A 16,543-nucleotide genomic window follows, 5' to 3' on the forward strand; every position below is an offset into this window, starting at 1 on the left:
GTTCTGCCTCTTCCATGTCGTCGTCGTCTCTTGAGAGATCAATCTCTTCCGTCATTCTTCCCTTCCCCTTCCCTGCAGACGGAGAATCCCTCTGGGTGTCTATGAGCTTCCTTCGCTTCGGAGCAGAAGGCGAAGCATCGTTGGGCTGAGCGAACGAGCTCGCTCTGCCGCTGGTAGACCTTGAACCAACTCGACCGGCCTCGTCCGTCATCGACGATGTTCCAGCGACTTTGTTGACCGATTTCTTGGGAGCGGAGGGAGAAGGAGAGGGCGTGGGAGAGGACTGGTATCGAGAGGGGGTGCGATGAGCGCGAGGAAGGCTAGGGCGAGCGGCGAGGGAGGTGAGGGAGGAGGAGGGAGAGGGAGGAGGAGGAGGAGGAGGTGTCGAGCTCAAAGGCTCGGGGTTGGTGGATTTGGATCGGGAGCGAGTGAATGGGTAGGTTCTAGAGGAGGGAGGAGGAGAGGGTGACATGGTTTGTTTAAGGCAGAGGTTTAAGGCAGTTTTTGGGATTTGGGAGTGGGTGTTGGTTGTGGATGCAGTTGAGGAGCAAGAGAGCAGGCTCACAAGCTTCTCAAAATCGGGCGACGCGGTTTCGCTCTGTTCTCCTCCAACCACTTCCTTCGTTTCAGCCTCAAGTATCGAACATCCTCCCTCCTCGACGAGTGAACCATCCCTGGACCCACACGAACCCCATCTACCCGTCTCGACTCTCGGAATCTCCTCCTTCGACAGGAATGCCCGACTTCTCCTCCTTCGTCTTCTCAAGCTCCTTCTCGTCCCCCTCCCCTCCTTCCACCAAACGCCTCAAGACCAGTCGAGAACCTGTTACATCACCTCTTGAATCTGAAGGATCGGTTCTCACAGGTACGTTTCTCACTGTTCTCTTTCCCTCCGAGGACATAGGAGAAGTTGGGACGAAAGGAGAAAACTATGTAGGTCGAAGCTCATCCCTCTCCCTTCCTTCCTTTCCTTCCCTTTCCCTCCTCCAGTCCCTCTCGAAGTTCTCGAACGAATCCTCTCCTACACCTTCCTTCGACGATCCCCTCTCACTCCTTCCTCGGATCCCTACCCTCTTCGAAACACGACTTATCTCCTCGTCGTCTCCAAAGCCTTCCACGAGCTCTGCCTCCCCTTCTTCTTCCACTCCATCACCATCGGGCGTCCCTCAGACTACGTCGCCTTCTTCGATCCCAAGGAGGGCATCTTCGTCGTCGGGAACAAGGGACGTAAACGTTGGAGCTTCGTTCGAGAGCTCTGCTTCGGACCCATGGTCGAGCCTCGAGCGGTCTTCCCAGAGGACGAAGGAAAGCCGTGGTCGAGTTGGATCGTTCCCCTCGTCGTTCCCTCCGAGGATCACCTTCAAACCGTCTGCTTCCTGGACACCGAGACGGATCCCCTTCGTACGAACCCTCCTCATCTTTCAGCTATCCGTGACGCCGTGAGGGACGCGGCGTTGAACCGGGAGATGGAGAACGCGCTTCGAATCTCGCACGCGGAGTCGACGTCGCTCCTAGACTTCGAGGACTGGGTCAGGATCGAGTTCAAGAGCCTGGAAGCAGCAAAGCGAAACGGACTCGTTCGTTACGCCCAAGAGTCCATCACGCGGAGCACGGACCCTTTCTACCATCGTCTCCTCCGGTTCGATGGTCGATGGTCGAAACCCCTCCTCTTTACCCTCTCGAACAGGATTCCTGGCCTCCGACATCTCTGTACCATGCTCATCTCAACCGGTCCTCAACATCTTTCCGCCGATCTCAACATCTACAACCATCCTCAACCCACCGCGTCGTCTCAGTCGGCCTCCTCCCCTCCCGTCGTCAAGGATCCCAAGGTCCTCTTCGCCGTTGCGAGAATCCTGGGACACCTTTGCGTCAGAACCATCACTCTCGTCGGCTTCTCAGCAGAGGATCGTCCTTACTTTCTGGACCGGTTCCACAAGGCGCAGAGGGGAAAACGTCGTCGGCTCTTCTGCGAGGACACGGCGAGGGAGGGGACGGTGGTCTTCCTGGGAGAAACAGTAAGCTCGTTTCTTGGTGCTTGTCTTCTCCGAAGGAACTCTCACGTGACGAAAACATTCGCGCTTTCAGTACCTCAAACATCTTCGTCGATCTTCGCCTGGCCTGAAGCCGCTCAGCGAGGAGTTGCAGTTGGTTTGGAAAGGGCAGAAGCCTGCGAAGGCGGTTGCGGGAGGAAGGTCGACGACGACGACGTAGAGTTTGAGTTTTGTGCAACGAGAAGTAGTTGTGGTTCGAAGCATGCGAGAGGGAGTCCGAGAGGGGTCGTCGAAGAACGAGGAGCGACGCGTAGAACACTTTTCGATAGCCATGTTTCTAGCTCCTCTCCCTCCTCTTTCTCAGCCAGCCTCACAAACCTCTCGCAGCAAAGAGAAGCACATGTTGCATGAAAGAAGCGGCATCACTTCCAAAAAGGAGAAAAAAGCAAATCGTCAAACCCAACTCCCGCACCTCTCCCCTGTTCCCTCGAAGAAAATCTAGTCGGAGTCCTCGGCCTTCTTCGCCTTCTTCTTCTTCGGCTCCTCTCCTCCGCTCTCTCCAGCAGCAGCTTCGGGCTTCTTGGCCTTCTTCTTCTTGGGCGCAGGAGCCTCCATCTCGACGTCGCTGTCCGAGGAAGACGAAGCGGATCCACCGTCGGATTCGGATTCGGATTTGAAGTCCTCGTCGTCTGGAAAAGATGGGAGAAAGAGGAAAGAGAAAAGGTCAGGTTTGAGGAAGAAAGGTTTGAGGAAGTCGAGCGAGAAGACGCGTCGAACTCACCACTCTCATCCTCATCATCGTCCCCTCCTCCACCCAGCAGCGCAGCCGCCTTCGTCTTAATCTTCTTGCTCTGCGCTCCCCCGTCGCTATCGCTCCCACCCGCCTCGCTCGCGCTGTCCATCTCCTCGTCCTCGTCGTCGTCGTCGAGATCCCCGAGATGCGCCTCCTCCTCCTCGGTCTTGTCCTTGACCTTGACCTTTCGAACGGAGAGGAAGGACTTGATGGGTTCAGCATCGTCCTTGGCGAGACCGGTGAACGAGTAGTCGGTTCCACCGTCCGTTCGGGATTTGAGGGAGATGGAGAGGTCGAAGGTTTTGGAGGAGGCCATGTTGCCACCGACGCTGAGGAGACGAGAACGGTAGACGAAGGTCAGCGACGAGAGAAATAAAGGGAGAGGCGAGGAGGAGGAATGGGAGGTGTGAACTCACCGAGAGAAGGAAAGGGAGGAGATGTTGGAGAAGTCGACGAGGACGGGTTGTTTGGCGATGAAGATGAGGGACTTGTCGAGGAAGTAGAGTTCCCCTTGGATGGCTTTCAAGTTGCACTTGACAACGTTCTGACCGGAGGTGCTGTAAGATGAAAGCAGAACAACGAGAGGGTAAGCTCGAGAACGGCGAAGGAGAGAAAGAGAAAGCGGGAAGACGAACCTGACGAAATCGGCTGGTCGAACGATCTTCCTGCTGGTGAGAGCCTTGAAGACCTGCGAGACGACGTCGGAAGCAGGAGCCTCGTACTTCTTCTGGAGACCCTTCTCGGCGAGTTGCTCGCTGTTCAAAAGAAGGAGCAAGGTCGAAGGTCAGCCCACGCGTCGAAAGAGAATCGAGGACGAGAGAACGAGGCGAAGACTTACTCGTCCAGGTTGAGCTCAGCGTCCATCTCCTCGTCCTTAGTGAACTGCATGACGAGGTAAGGGTAACGAGTTTGTCCTTGTCGAATGGGAGGGTCGAGTCCGATCTGGAGGGGAAGGAGAAGAAGGACGTGAGCTCAACTTGGGAGGACACGCAGGGAGGAGAAAGAGGCGATGGGCGTACAACGAGCTGAGTGTGAATCTCGTCGGCCTTGGGAAGAAGGAAGAGTCGAGTGACGCTGGAGTAGAGGATCTTGTAGTCGTAGGTCTTTCCTCGAAGTCGGAAGTTGGTGAGGAACATGTCGACGTCGTATCGTCCTCTGCGAGCGAGGAAGGGAAGGAACAGGGACGCGAGAAGAAGAACGGTTTCGGTCAGCTTCGACTCCCTTCTCAAAAGACAGAGAGCCAGGCAGAGGTCTTCGAAAAGGAAAGGAACGAAAGTCTCACCTCGGTGTGAGAACCAAAACCTCGTTGAACACAACCACTCCCTCTCCAGCTCCTCCCTCTCCAATATCCGCCCTCTCCTTGATCAAATCATGGAACGCCTGAGCAGCACTAACGCTCTCCTCTCCCTCCGCCTCACTTCCCGAATCATCGTCGTCCTTCCCAGCCGTCCCAGGCACATGGAACCTCATCTCCACGAGCTCATCAACCGCCTTGACTCGAACCTTGCCCCCTCCCGTCGCCTGAGGAGCTGCTGGTGGAGGAGGAGCGATCTCGAGGGAAACCTCCGTCTTTCCTGCCATGTTTGAGTTGGCGATCTTGTTCAAAGGGAGGGTGAAGGCTGGTTTGGAACCGACGAGGAAGGCGAGGTTGGGTCCTTGAACATCGATGCGTCCCCAGTTGTGTCCCTTGAGAGAGGTTTCTTTGGTCTCGAGAGGGATGGAGTAGTGGGATTTGGTGAAGGCGGAGATTCGGTCGTGGTCCTGATGGAGGATAGCGAAGCGAAGAGCGGGTCACAGCGGTGAGAAGGGAGGAGAAAGAAGGAAGGGAAGGAGAGGGAGAGCTCACGTCTCGTTGGAATCCTTCAAAGATCATCCTGTCCTCGCTGGATTTTCGACCGATGAGAAGTTGGAAGTCACGGGCGACTCTGGAGGGGATCAAGGAAGGGACGAGATCAGCATTTGATCCCAAAGGATAGAAGGAAAGGAGCAAGAACAGGTGGGAGGAGGAGAAGGAGGAGCAGGGAAGGAGGAGTGTCGAGGTGGTGGAGCGATCTCTCTTCCCCTTCCACTCCTCCCTCGGGACTCTCTGTACTCTCCAACGCTCGCAGACGATCCCTGCGAGCTCATCCAAAACCGTAGTGACGCGAGAAAGAAGGAGAAGTGAGACTGACCTTGCCCACTCCATCCACTTCATGTCGCTCGCCGCCAGAGTCACGACCTCAGCTCCTTCCTCCTCGGTGGATTTCCATCCAAGTCCATTGGGAGCAAGTCGCAGCTCTGATTAGAAAGGGAGCAGATCGAGGTGTGCGCCGGTCAGAGAGAGTCTCTATAGGGAGAGAGGGAGGAAGAGAAGGAGGAAGGGAGGGAGGGAAACTCACTCCCGAGCTTGCCAGAAGAAGCGTGGAAGACTGAGAAGAGAACGAAGGTGGATCAGCTCTCGAGCCTCTCGTTATAAAGTGACAGGGGAGTTGTACTGACTGTTGTCGATCTGAGTAGTCATCGCGAAAGGAGGGAGGATGGTGGATGGGAGAAAGGGAGGAGGAGGAGGAAGGACGCGACTCCAAAGTGAGAGCTGGCCAACCGTGGGAAGGAAGTCTGGCCCCCCCTTCCCTTCCCTTGAGCTCAAACCAACACAGTTCAACACCAAACCACCACCACACGAAAACCTTCTTCTTCTTCTTCTCCTCTCCTCTTTCGCTCTCCTCTCTTCAAAAGGAAGGAAAAGCTTCCAGGCAATCGTCGAGTCGAATCGTCTCCTCCCACGCTATCGGTCAGCTCCTTCCCTCTCGCTTCTCCTCCCCTCCCTTCTTCCCTTCCTTCCTTCCTTATACATGCTGACTTTCCTTCTCTCTGTTTCCGTTGTATAGATGGGCAACTCTCATTCTCATGAAGCTCCTTTGAGCAACGTGGTTGAATCGATGGAGGTCGACGACGCTCCTCCTCCTCCTCCTCTCGCTCCTTCTCTCCCTCAAGCTGTCCCTTCCTCCTCCTCCGCTTCTACGACTCCGAATCGACGACGATCAAGAGCTCCTTCTTCCCCTCGACTCTCCTCTCCTCCTCTATTCAGTACTTCACCTTCGTCGTCCAGGTTTCCTGCCTTTATCCGCTCTCCCAGAACCAACAGAGATGGAACGACGACCACCGCTTCGACGACGGACGCTTCCACCTCAACAGGATCGGGAGGAGGAGACAGACCGCCAAAGGACAAGAAGAGAAGGAGAATCAGTGAGATGCTAGGGATGTCGAAATCCCCTTCGTTCTCGAGAGGGGAAGGTCTAGGAGGTGCGAGCTCGTCATCCAGAGGAGGAGGAGGAGGACCGAACGAGGTCAGGATGGAGGAAGAACAGTCGCCGGCTCCCCTCTTATCGTCAGCACCAGAACCACCCATATCCACTCCCCTCCAAGCTCCCCTCCCACGAATCCTCACACCAGATGAGTTCCCTCTTCCTCCCTCTCGACCTTCCTCAACTCCTCCGACCACCGACGACCTTCCTCCCTCTCCTCCCTCTCCTCCTCCCGAAGACCACGACGACCCTCTCTGGTCTCCTCGCCTTCGAGCTCAATCCCTCATCTCTCAACTCTCCCAAGAAATCGCTCAGGGAGAAACTTCACCACCCGTGGCAGCCTACATCGACTCGGTCGATCCTTCATCCTCGCATCCTTCGGAACCCGCTCCAGAATCGGATCTCGATATGGGCAGTCCCTCCTTGGCTCCAACGACCGTTCGCTCCTCGGCTTCGTCGATAGGATCTGGAAGGTCTGCCGAATCGGGAGGAGGAGGGACTGGCAGTGGAGAGAGGCAGAGTTTGAGAGAGAGGTTGATGTCGGGTCTGTTGGGACGAGGAAGCTCAGGAGAGAACGGGAGTTCATTATCGACGAGGAGTCGATCCTCGACGGCTTCTACGTCGGAAACGGTCGCTCCTAGCTCTCCCTCCGCTTCACCCATCTCTCCTCCCACTCAGCATCAGGCTCATGAGAGAGGCAACGTACCAACCGGGACTTCCCTCATCGTTCGTTCCCTTCCTTCTCCTCCCACTGCTCTTATCGGCAATTTCGTCCAAACGCGTCAGGCTAATTGCTCTCGCTTCCTTCTCTTTCTTCTTTCCTCTTAGGTCCAAGGACTCGTCCAAACCTCTGCTCCTCCCCGACCTCAATCTCAAACGTCCCCGTCGTCTTCAGGTCCTTCCTCTCCCTCCTCCACCGAAACGAACCCGAGCGGCCGAGCGACGCGTCCTCTCCCTGATCGTCGCAGATCTCGCTCCGCTCCCAGTCCCCCAGGATCCTTCACTCCCAGCTTTGACGAGCAGGCCATCCTCCTCGGAGGACTCCTCAGTGTTGCGACTGCTGCTACGGCTTCGGTTCGTTTCCCTCTCGTACTTCTTGTTTGCTGTCGCTGACCAGCTACTTCCTTCCTTCCTACCTTTCGAATCCATAGTCTCTCCTCTCCCCTCCTCCTCCACCGAACACTGCCAACGCGTCCGGAGCCGCTGCTCCTCGTCTCGCAACCTCGACCATCGACTCCATCCGTCAACGAATTGCCCGAGTTCGTTCTCGTTCCCCAGCTACCGCTCCTTCCACCACCGCTCCAGCAGGAATCGAGCAAATCCTCAGGGACTACATGTCCACGAACATCAACCCAACCGGATCAGGATCAGCAGGAGGAGGATCGACCTCGACGACGGCGACCATCCCTGTCGGAGCAGGAGCAGAAGCAGCCGCGGCGTCTACAGAACCCGTCGTCCCTCCAGAACTCGGAAGCTTCGAAGCGTTCCTCGCAGATCTCCAGGTCGATCTCGTCAGAGCTTTGAGGGAGTACAACGGGTTCCCTCCGGCTGGACAGGAAGGACCTGCTCGAGCTGCCCCGACGGAGGAGGCTGGATCGAGTGAAGGATCGACGGAGGAGGGAGCGGTTCCTGAAGCGAGCGAGCCTGGAGAGGGAGGAGGAGCCGCTGGGGAGGGAGCTACTGGAGAGGAGGAGCAAGCCAGAGCTGCTGCTGTTGGAGGAGGAGGAACGGGCTTGGGAGTCGAACCGAGGAGGTTGAACTGGATGCGAGTGTATCGATTCCCAGTACGTTTCGAGCTTCGTTCTTTGCTTTTCTACTTCAACTCGTGCTTACTCAAGTCCTGACGAACTCTCTCTCTCCCTCTTCTACAGCCTCGAAACGTCCAGGGAACTCTCGCCGCCGACCGAGCACCTTCGAACGACTCTGTCGACGACGCCGCGTCCATCCCTTCCGACGGAGCCTCAACCTCGGAGTCTACCCTCTCAGCCGATCCTGCCAACGCCTCAGAGCAAGCTCCAGCTCCACCTGCGCCGACGAGGCTTCGAGATACGAGCGTCACTCCCATGATCATGGGTCAGTTTCTCGACACTCTTCCCGCTCTCGCATCCTCCTCGCCGTTGCTGACTTCTTTTCTTGCTTGTACTTCAACAGTCGGAGTCCGTTCCATCTCTCGAGCCGACGTCGCAGAGGCCTTCGGAGGAGCTCGTCCTGCCAATCCTCCACCTCCTACCGCGACACGTCGAGCCTCGAGTTCGTCCCTTCCCAGTTCCTCCTCGTCCACCGACCCTTCCTCCCCAGCTTCCAATCTCAACACCCTCCCCGGATCCTCAACCTCTCTCGATCAAGATGGAGACGCCGTCATGGACGAAGCCCTTCCTACCTCGTCGACCACCGGAGGACCTCCCCCTTCCGCTTCGAACCTCGGTCGACTTCGTCAAGCGATGCGAGGCATTCGAGATCGACGAAGAGGAGAGAACGGTACCGAAGAGGAAGCCGCCGCTCAACCTACCGGTGAACGAGCAGGAACTCGATCCTTCGTCCTCTGGGTCGTTGGAGGACTCTACTCGTCGGATCACCCCCTCCTCACGGCTCCTGGTCTCTTCGGAGGAACCCTCGATCACGACGATCTCTGGGCTCTCGCAGAACTCTTGGGTCAGGTCAAACCTCCTACGGCGAGTTCCGAGGCGATCGCCAACTCGGGGTTGGAGATCATCAAGGGAGCGATGGTGAAGGGTTGGTGCGAGGAGAAGAAGGTGTTGGAGAACTCGGCGGATAGGTGCATGGTTTGCTTGGGAGATTACGAGGAGGAGGAGGATTGTAGGATTTTGGAGTGCAGTGAGTCTTTTTCTCTCTCTCTTCGTTCTGCGTTTGCTTCGGTGCTTGCTTCGTCGAATCTGACGCGTCTCGTTCTCCTTCCCTTCCTTTCTTTTGCTCAGAACACGTCTTCCACCAGGAGTGCATCGACAAATGGCTTCACGTGGGAAGGAACGCTTGTCCTGCTTGTCGATCTCCTGTTCGTTCAACTCTCCTCCCGCTTTCTTCTCCATCAAGAACGTAACTCGTCGCTGACCTTTCTTCCTCTTCTCTCCTCGCACGAATCCAGGGAGTCAAAGCCGCTGAACCAGCCCAAGCACCCACTCCCACTCCTACCCCAGCTACACCTCCCATCTCTACCACTTCTGCTACCACCGCCGCTTCTACCGACGAAGCCTCTTCTTCCTCCACTCCCGTCGTCTAGATCCCTTTCTCTCCTCTCCTTCTCTTCCTCTACCTTACCCACCCCTCCCTGCTCGCTTACCCCTTCCCTTATTCTACTTGTCTCTACCCTACAACTCACCTCTCTGACTAGTTCATCCATCCTTGCTTACTGTAGTTCTCCTCTTCGTTCTCTGCCTCTTCTCGCTCTCTCTCGATCCTCATTCACGCACGCACGCTTCATGATCTCTTAGCCTCTCTCTCTCGTTCTCTTTCGTTCGTCTCTCTTTGTTTTTCTTCTCGTTCGACGTTTTCTTCCTTTGCAACTCCCACACATCTCATCTCATGCTGTTTTACGTTTCCCAGTCCTTGATTCGAAAGGAGGCGAGACGAAACGAAAGGCTTTCTTGGGAGAACGACGCTCAGTCCGAGGCTGGATAAATTTGCTCCCCAACGCTGATCAAGCTGAAACTGAAAGCGTTCTTCATAGACAGGAACAGTCAAAGTTTTCCCAAGTGGTCTCGTAGAAATCGTGTCGTCGAGGCAACGAGAAGGAGGGGTCCCCTCGACTCGAAATTCAGCAGGTTCTCTGCTCTCTCCTTCCTCTCTTCCTCTCCAACGTCCGCCAACGACTCGTTCACTCCCTTTCCTTTTCTCTCTCTTATGGAACGACCCGCGAAAGCTCATCGAGCTCCCCAATCTGGACGGTCAGCCGACAAGAAGAAGGACGCTAAGGACAAAGGACCCAAGAAGCAGGGCTTCAACGAAAAGGTCAGCTTCGACTCTCCTCTCCTTCCCTTCCCCTCTCCTTTCCTTCGTCCCTTGTCAGCTTTCATAGCTCGTATACTGACCATCAGCTGCCGGGCCTGTCACTGTTGTTATTCGCAGGCCTTCGCTCCTACTTCGGGTCGAAATGCGAACCTCCAAGGACGACGACGAGCTGAGAAGGATCAAACCCGTCTTCACGTTCCTCTCGTCAACCGAACTCCAGAGGAGGAACCCCCACCCGTCGTTATCGCTCTCGTAGGACCTCCAGGAGTGAGTACACTTTCGCCTTCTTTTGTTTCGAGAGGAAGGGAGGGAGGAAGGCGTCCTGGGTTGAAAGGGAAGAAGGAAGGAGCTCACCTCGCCTCTCCACCTCTCCTTCGTTCTTGCCAGGTCGGAAAGTCTACTCTTCTCAAATCTCTCGTCAAGAGGTTCACCAAGCACAACTTGGGAGAAGTTCGAGGTCCCGTTACCGTCGTTTCAGGTCAGTCGCGTTGATGGATCCGTCTCGAAGAGCTCGAGCTGACCTCCTCCTCGTTCTCTCCTCCTTTTCGACTTCCCAGGAAAGACTCGTCGACTCACTTTCATCGAGTGCGCCAACGATCTCAACGCCATGATCGATATCGCTAAGGTCGCCGATCTTGTGCTTCTCATGATTGATGGATCGTTCGGGTTCGAGATGGTTCGTCGTTTCTTCTGCCTTTGACTCGTTGCTCCTCGAGCTCACCTTCCTCCTTCCCTCCCTTCCCTTCTTCCCTGTTCTTTCCTCTCCTTCCTCCTCGATTCATCACTGTCTCCCTCTCCCACCTCCCTCTTCTCTCCTCTCCCTCATCGTCTCCCAATCATCGCCTTCGCTCCCCTCCTCCAGGAAACCTTCGAGTTCCTCAACATCCTCCAAGCCCACGGATTCCCCAAAGTCATCGGAGTCCTCACCCATCTCGATCTCATCAAGAAGACCGCCACCCTCCGAACCCAGAAGAAGACCCTCAAGACGAGGTTCTGGAAGGAAATCTACCAGGGAGCCAAACTCTTCTACCTCTCGGGAGTCATGAACGGTCGATACCCCGACACGGAGATCATGAACTTGAGCAGGTTCATCAGTGTGATGAAGTTTAGGCCGTTGGTGTTTAGGAATACTCGTGAGTAGACTGGTTTTTGTTCATGTGGGAAGTGGGAACAGGAAGGAAGAGGAGACGACGAGGTTGGGAGGTTTCGAGACGCGTCGAGAAAGCTGAGCTGACTCTCTTTCTTCCTTCTTCTCTCTCCTTCACCAGATCCCTACCTCCTCGCCGATCGTCTCCAAGATCTCACTCCTCCTCATCTCATCGCTGCCGATCCCAAGTTCGTCCTCTCCCTCTCCGTCCTTCGTCCCTCCCGTCCTCGCCTTCCTTTCCCTTTCTGACCTTTTTTTCACCCTCTTCTTTCCCTTCAGGACCGACCGAACCATCACGCTCTACGGATATCTTCGAGGGACCAACCTCCCCGCCGCCGGAGCTCGAGTCCACATCCCAGGAGCTGGAGATCTCACCGTCTCCTCCATCGAGAAGCTCAAGGACCCATGTCCTCTGCCTACCATCGAGGGAGAGAAGAGGAGGAAGATGGGAGAGAAGGGAAAGTTGATCCATGCTCCTATGAGTGATGTTGGCGGAGTCATGTTCGACAAGGTGAGTTTTTCTTTGGATCGTGTTGCGAAGAGGGAGGACGGGAGAGGCGAGCAAAAGAAAGGAGGAAGCGCCGAGCTGATCGTCTAGTTTTTGCTTCGACGTTTAGGATGCCGTCTACGTCAACGTCATGGGATCTTTCACGAGGAGAAAGGAGGGAGAGGAGCTCGAGGAGGGTCGACAGAATGGTTCGTTTGCTTCTTCGCTTCTCGTCACGTCTCGACTTCGTCGCTGACTTCTTCCTCGTCTTTTTCTCATGGTAGTCTTCCAAGGAGAGGGAGAGCGAATGGTCATGGATCTTCAGGACGTCTCGGATACCCTCGGAGATCGAATCGCCAACTCCAACATCCGACTTCTCGGTTCGTCCTCAGCTCCCCTCACCGTCGGCGAGCGAGAGCGACGAAGCGCTGGAGGAGGAGGGGCCAACCTCGAAGACGACGAGGACGACGACGACATGGACGACGACGACGACGACGAGGATTCGGAGCAGGGAGACTACTCTGAGGAGGAAGGACACTCGGACGAGATGGACGACGACGACGAAGACGCGCCTCGAGCTGGTCCTTCCTCTTCGAAACAAGTCAACACCGGACGATCAGCGCCTCGAGTTCGACCTCAGCTTCCCTCCTCCCACTCTCTCTCGTCGTCGAAGAACAAGAAGCAGGACGAGGAATCGGATTCGGACTCGGACATCGATCTGGCTGGAGCTCGAGGATTCGTTCAGGAGGGAGGAGCTCCTCTCAACCTCGAGGACGACGAGGATTCCGACGACGACGATGGAGAGGAGGACGTTCCTCGATGGAAATCATCCCTCGCCGACCGAGCTCGAGAGGACTACGAAGGACGAGTCAAGTCGAAGCCTCGAAACCTCATGAAACTCATCTACGCCTCCGACCTCACGCCTGAGGAGATTCTCTCTGGAGCCACCGTCGCCGAGGTCGCTGAAGCCAAGGCCAACAAGAAGGGAGACGACTTCTTCCAGGTCAAGGGGAAGCGAGGAGGAATCGAGGAGGAGGAGGGAGATCAGATCAAGAGCCAACTCGATCTCGCCGCTCTCGCCATTTGGGACGAGGTTGGGATGCTCGACTCGATCAGGTCGCTCTTCATCACGGGAGAGAACGGAGAGGACGGAGAGGAGGGAGCTGGAGAGGAGGCCTTCGAGGACGAGGCTGGAGGAGACTTCGAGGATCTCGAGGCGGGAGGAGGAGGCGACTTCGAAGACATGGAGGAGGAAGGAGGAGAGGGAGAAGCTTCGTCGTCCGCCATCAAGCCTATCGCTAAAGCCGTCGACTACGAGACCTCCCGAGCGGCCGCTCTCGCTACGAAGAAGGCAGCTCTCAAGAGGAAGTTCGACGAGCAGTACGACGGATCCGACGACGAGGACAAGCTCGACTTCTACGACGAGAAGAAGGAGGAGATGGCCAAGCAGCTCCAGCTCAACAAGGAGGAGTTCGCAGGAGTCGACGACGAGACTCGAGCTCTCGTGGAAGGCTACCGTCCAGGAGCGTACGTCCGTATCGAACTTTCAGGAGTTCCTTGCGAGATGGTCGACAACTTCGATCCCACCTTCCCCATCATCGTCGGAGGGATCCTCCCAGCCGAGGAACGATTCGGATTCCTCACCGTTCGAATCAAACGACATCGATGGCACGTCAAGATCCTCAAGACGAACGATCCTCTCATCTTCTCCCTCGGTTGGCGTCGATTCCAATCCCTCCCCATCTACCATCTCGACGACCACTCCATCCGAAACCGACTCCTCAAGTACACCCCCGAACACATGCACTGTGCCGCCACCTTCTACGGACCCGTCTCCCTCCCCAACACCGGGTTCTGCGCGTTCAACACCCTCGACTCGTCAAGACCAGGCTTCAGGGTCTCCGCGACGGGAGTCGTTCTCGACGTCGACCGGTCGACCAAGATCGTCAAGAAGCTCAAGCTCACGGGAGTTCCTTACAAGATCTTCAAGAACACGGCGTTCATCAAGGACATGTTCAACTCGGCTCTCGAGGTCGCCAAGTTCGAGGGAGCGAGCATCAAGACGGTGTCGGGAATTCGAGGTCAGATCAAGAAAGCTCTCGCTAAGCCTGACGGAGCGTACCGAGCTGCGTTCGAGGATAAGATCCTCATGAGTGGTCAGTCTGCATACCTTCTCTCTTTCTGTTCTCGACCACGTCGTGTCGAGTTGAGACTGACCCTCGTTCGCCTCTTTCTCAGACATCGTCTTCCTTCGAGCCTGGCTCTCCGTCGAACCTCGAAAGTACTACAACCCCGTCACCTCGCTCCTCCTCGCCGACAAGACTGCTTGGGAGGGAATGCGTCTCACCGGACGAGTTCGACACGAGAACAGTCTCAAGACTCCTCTGAAGGTCAACTCGACGTACAAGGTTCGTTTCGTTCCTCTCTTCGACGCGTCTCTTCTCGAGGCCCTCCTCCTTCCCGTCTCTGACCTGTTCTCTCTTTCTGTCTCTTCTTCCCTCTTTCCTTCGCCTCCTCTCCAGCCCATCGAGCGATCCACCCGTCGATTCAACCCTCTCAAGGTCCCTCGAGCTCTTCAAGCCGCCCTCCCCTACGCCTCCAAAACCAAAGCCATGAAACCCCAAACCCGACCTACCTACCTCCAGAAACGAGCCGTCGTCCTCTCCGCCGAAGAGAAGAAGGCCACCGCTCTTCTCCAGCAGATCCAGTCCCTCCGAACGGACAAGACGGATCGAAGGAAGGCCAAGCAGGAGGAGAGGAAGGGAGTGTACAGGAAGGAGCAGGCGGCGATTGGAGAGAGGAAGGAGGAGTTCGTCAAGCAGGAGAGGAAGAAGTTGCTCAGGACGAAGAGTGTGCAGGAGAAGAGTGCTTCGATGGGCAGGGGTGGGGCGAAGAAGCAGAAGAGGGATTAGAGGGAGGGGAGAGTCGAGGTTCGTTTCGTTCTCCGTTGATTTTACATTTTCGTCTCTACGTAGTTTTCTTCTCCGTTAGCGTATATCTCTTACGATCACTCGTCTTTCGTTTCAGACTTGTTTCCAAGGCGAGAGAAGGATGTTACGTGCGTTGCGAGGGAGGCAAGGAGTTTTCAGTCTGAGCTCAACCTCCTTCTTCCCTCCACCCTCCATCCTCGACGATGAACCCACTCCTCGCTCCTGGAGGTCTGCTTGCAAATACCCCAACTGCTTCTTTTCTTCAGCTTGCCCAAGCCCTCGAGTTTGTCAATTCTCGAGGCGAGGAGATCCCATCGCAGGGAAGGTTGACGGAGAACGACGCCCTTCGAATCGCTGCAGCTTGTCAGGTTCGTCTTTCTCGTCCTCCTCCGTGGTCCCTCGTCGAGATGACACACTCAGTTGACGCGTTATCATCTACCCAGTGGTTCTACGAGATCTCTGTCCTTCGAAGCATTTCTGCATTCGTGAGTGGCAACAGCAAGCGAGCTCAACGTTCCTTCACCGCGACCGTGAGCTCACTCCTCTTTTGACCCCCTTCTCGTCCTTTTACACGGGGATTCTCAGGCCGAGCTCTTCGCTCGATTCTTCCCTCGATTCATGGCTATCCTCCAGGTCCTGCCTCACTTCAACGGGTTCGCCGGGTTCGTCAAGCTGCTCAGCGCTGCGTTGGTCCTTCCAGACGAGCTTCTAGCCCATTTCGTCTTTCGATACCCCGACGCCGAGAACATGGTTCATCACCTGCTCCGTATCCTCTACGGCACCATTCGCTCGCATCCGAAATTTCCGAAGGTGAGTTGTGAGGGGAGGAGCAAAGGACCCCACGGAGCTCGAGATCCCTGACTCCTCTCTCTTTCCTCCTTCTGCATCCTGCAGTGGAATTTTTCCTCCAACGACTTGGACGGATCAGGTTCCTTGAACGAAACGGTCGTCATTTTCGCTCCCATCCTCCAGATGACTCAGACCCTTCTCCTCCTCACTGGGAGCGACAAAGACCTCCCGACCATCCCTCTCGATCCTTCCCAAATCAACTTCGTGGTTCCTCACGTCCGTGCCCTTGCGACAGTCTGGGATGCGGAGGGAGAACGCTCCTCCTCTTCTTGGGCCATCTTGTACCAGGATACTGCCAAGGAGATGGTTCGGATGCTTCAGGATCTTCAGAGGAATCAAGCCCAAACGGGGGACCTGAGGACAGTTCCTCTCGATCCCGATCGAGGCCCTATACCTCGATGGCGAAGGTGTTCAGCAGTGCTTCAGTCTGCACTGGTCTCAGACGAGGGGGTAGACCTGATCTGTGTTCCTGCAGGGGAGGCGAAGTTGACTTGTGCGAGGGTGAGTTTTCTTTTCTCTCTCGCCGCTTCATCTCGATTTCAAGACTTCTTGGGCTGATCCAAGACTTCTTTTCTACAGTGTAAACTTGCCCGATACTGCTCGAAGGGTCAGTCTTCCCAGCGAAGTCTCTTCTCGTCCCCTTTCGTGATCTCGTCGAGGAAACCTGACGCGTCGTCGACCTTCCCTCTCCTCCCCTTTCTGTCGCCCTTTCCTCCTTCCAACAACTTCAGAACACCAAAAGATCCACTGGAAGATTCACAAGAAGACCTGCTTCGCTCCCTCTTGGTGAAGAGGAGGCTCGTCGACGAGGAGAACGTTGGGGACGAGACGAGGTCGGTGGTTGGACGCGTCGAGACGGAGAGTTGAAGCGTTGATGGCGTGGGATGCGATGAGGCTTCACACGTACGAGCGAATTCCAACTTCGAAGTTCGAGAAAAAACTTCGCTCTCTTCTTCGACGCGTCATCGCTCGATGACGGCTCTTCTACTGACGCCTTCGAGATCTGAATCCACTTCGACGGAGTTTCCCCTTTTCGCCTTCTACCTCCCAACCACCAGCTTCCCTCCTTCAACCCAGCTTTCTCATCAACCTC

General features: G+C 56.0%; 5 protein-coding genes across 5 annotated transcripts; 3 read left to right on the forward strand and 2 right to left on the reverse strand.

The window, feature by feature from the left end:
• Nucleotides 1-99: 99 nt before the first annotated feature.
• On the reverse strand, nucleotides 100-472 carry BDY24DRAFT_414138 (uncharacterized protein; the record flags this gene model as incomplete). The annotated part of the gene is made up of 2 exons (XM_076643273.1): nucleotides 100-115; nucleotides 180-472. 2 exons carry the CDS (start codon nucleotides 470-472, stop codon nucleotides 100-102), a joined length of 309 nt encoding a protein of 102 aa, XP_076497581.1.
• A 102-nt stretch (nucleotides 473-574) lies between these two features.
• Nucleotides 575-2,378, forward strand: BDY24DRAFT_440389 (uncharacterized protein). The gene is made up of 3 exons (XM_076644518.1): nucleotides 575-865; nucleotides 991-2,018; nucleotides 2,089-2,378. Exons 1-3 carry the CDS (start codon nucleotides 736-738, stop codon nucleotides 2,212-2,214), a joined length of 1,284 nt encoding a protein of 427 aa, XP_076497582.1. The 5' UTR covers nucleotides 575-735; the 3' UTR covers nucleotides 2,215-2,378.
• Nucleotides 2,379-5,312, reverse strand: POB3 (FACT complex subunit POB3). The gene is made up of 11 exons (XM_076644519.1): nucleotides 5,266-5,312; nucleotides 5,166-5,195; nucleotides 4,959-5,064; nucleotides 4,634-4,712; nucleotides 4,070-4,548; nucleotides 3,807-3,942; nucleotides 3,626-3,729; nucleotides 3,423-3,542; nucleotides 3,204-3,344; nucleotides 2,776-3,116; nucleotides 2,379-2,683 (listed from the first exon to the last, which is right to left on the reverse strand). Exons 1-11 carry the CDS (start codon nucleotides 5,285-5,287, stop codon nucleotides 2,493-2,495), a joined length of 1,749 nt encoding a protein of 582 aa, XP_076497583.1. The 5' UTR covers nucleotides 5,288-5,312; the 3' UTR covers nucleotides 2,379-2,492.
• A 1,155-nt stretch (nucleotides 5,313-6,467) lies between these two features.
• BDY24DRAFT_23436 (RING-H2 finger protein) lies at nucleotides 6,468-9,408 on the forward strand. The gene is made up of 7 exons (XM_076636659.1): nucleotides 6,468-6,797; nucleotides 6,900-6,966; nucleotides 7,223-7,855; nucleotides 7,943-8,144; nucleotides 8,229-8,906; nucleotides 9,008-9,084; nucleotides 9,175-9,408. The coding sequence occupies exons 1-7, from the start codon at nucleotides 6,760-6,762 to the stop codon at nucleotides 9,307-9,309; spliced, it is 1,830 nt and encodes a 609-aa protein (XP_076497584.1). The 5' UTR covers nucleotides 6,468-6,759; the 3' UTR covers nucleotides 9,310-9,408.
• Nucleotides 9,409-9,889: 481 nt separating this feature from the next.
• BMS1 (GTPase BMS1) lies at nucleotides 9,890-16,332 on the forward strand. The gene is made up of 18 exons (XM_076644144.1): nucleotides 9,890-10,037; nucleotides 10,155-10,304; nucleotides 10,425-10,515; nucleotides 10,595-10,713; nucleotides 10,900-11,170; nucleotides 11,306-11,372; nucleotides 11,464-11,695; nucleotides 11,802-11,880; nucleotides 11,956-13,827; nucleotides 13,910-14,079; nucleotides 14,194-14,521; nucleotides 14,647-14,729; nucleotides 14,868-14,969; nucleotides 15,045-15,086; nucleotides 15,187-15,411; nucleotides 15,496-15,951; nucleotides 16,030-16,057; nucleotides 16,182-16,332. The coding sequence occupies exons 1-18, from the start codon at nucleotides 9,930-9,932 to the stop codon at nucleotides 16,238-16,240; spliced, it is 4,482 nt and encodes a 1,493-aa protein (XP_076497585.1). The 5' UTR covers nucleotides 9,890-9,929; the 3' UTR covers nucleotides 16,241-16,332.
• Nucleotides 16,333-16,543: the final 211 nt, after the last annotated feature.

This window comes from Mrakia frigida (genome assembly GCF_051309035.1).
Source record: "Mrakia frigida strain ATCC 22029 unplaced genomic scaffold BDY24scaffold_11, whole genome shotgun sequence".
NCBI lineage: Eukaryota > Fungi > Basidiomycota > Tremellomycetes > Cystofilobasidiales > Mrakiaceae > Mrakia > Mrakia frigida.

Bases quoted from the DNA above. Each gene is read 5' to 3' on its own strand.
- POB3 (XM_076644519.1), bottom strand. From the start codon at position 5,287: ATGACTACTCAGATCGACAACA. The intron at 4,713-4,958 runs GTCAGTCTCACT...GATCCCCTCCAG, and splicing joins AAGTGGATGGAGTGGGCAAG to AGTCGCCCGTGACTTCCAAC. The intron at 4,549-4,633 runs GTGAGCTCTCCC...ATCCTCCATCAG, and splicing joins TTGAAGGATTCCAACGAGAC to GACCACGACCGAATCTCCGC.
- BDY24DRAFT_440389 (XM_076644518.1), top strand. From the start codon at position 736: ATGCCCGACTTCTCCTCCTTCGTCTTCTCAAGCTCCTTCTCGTCCCCC. The intron at 866-990 runs GTACGTTTCTCA...TCCCTCCTCCAG, and splicing joins TGAAGGATCGGTTCTCACAG to TCCCTCTCGAAGTTCTCGAA. The intron at 2,019-2,088 runs GTAAGCTCGTTT...TCGCGCTTTCAG, and splicing joins TGGTCTTCCTGGGAGAAACA to TACCTCAAACATCTTCGTCG.
- BMS1 (XM_076644144.1), top strand. From the start codon at position 9,930: ATGGAACGACCCGCGAAAGCTCATCGAGCTCCCCAATCTGGACGGTCA. The intron at 11,373-11,463 runs GTTCGTCCTCTC...CTTTCCCTTCAG, and splicing joins CTCATCGCTGCCGATCCCAA to GACCGACCGAACCATCACGC. The intron at 14,080-14,193 runs GTTCGTTTCGTT...CCTCCTCTCCAG, and splicing joins AGGTCAACTCGACGTACAAG to CCCATCGAGCGATCCACCCG.
- BDY24DRAFT_23436 (XM_076636659.1), top strand. From the start codon at position 6,760: ATGAGAGAGGCAACGTACCAACCGGGACTTCCCTCATC. The intron at 8,145-8,228 runs GTCAGTTTCTCG...CAACAGTCGGAG, and splicing joins CGTCACTCCCATGATCATGG to TCCGTTCCATCTCTCGAGCC. The intron at 9,085-9,174 runs GTTCGTTCAACT...GCACGAATCCAG, and splicing joins GTCCTGCTTGTCGATCTCCT to GGAGTCAAAGCCGCTGAACC.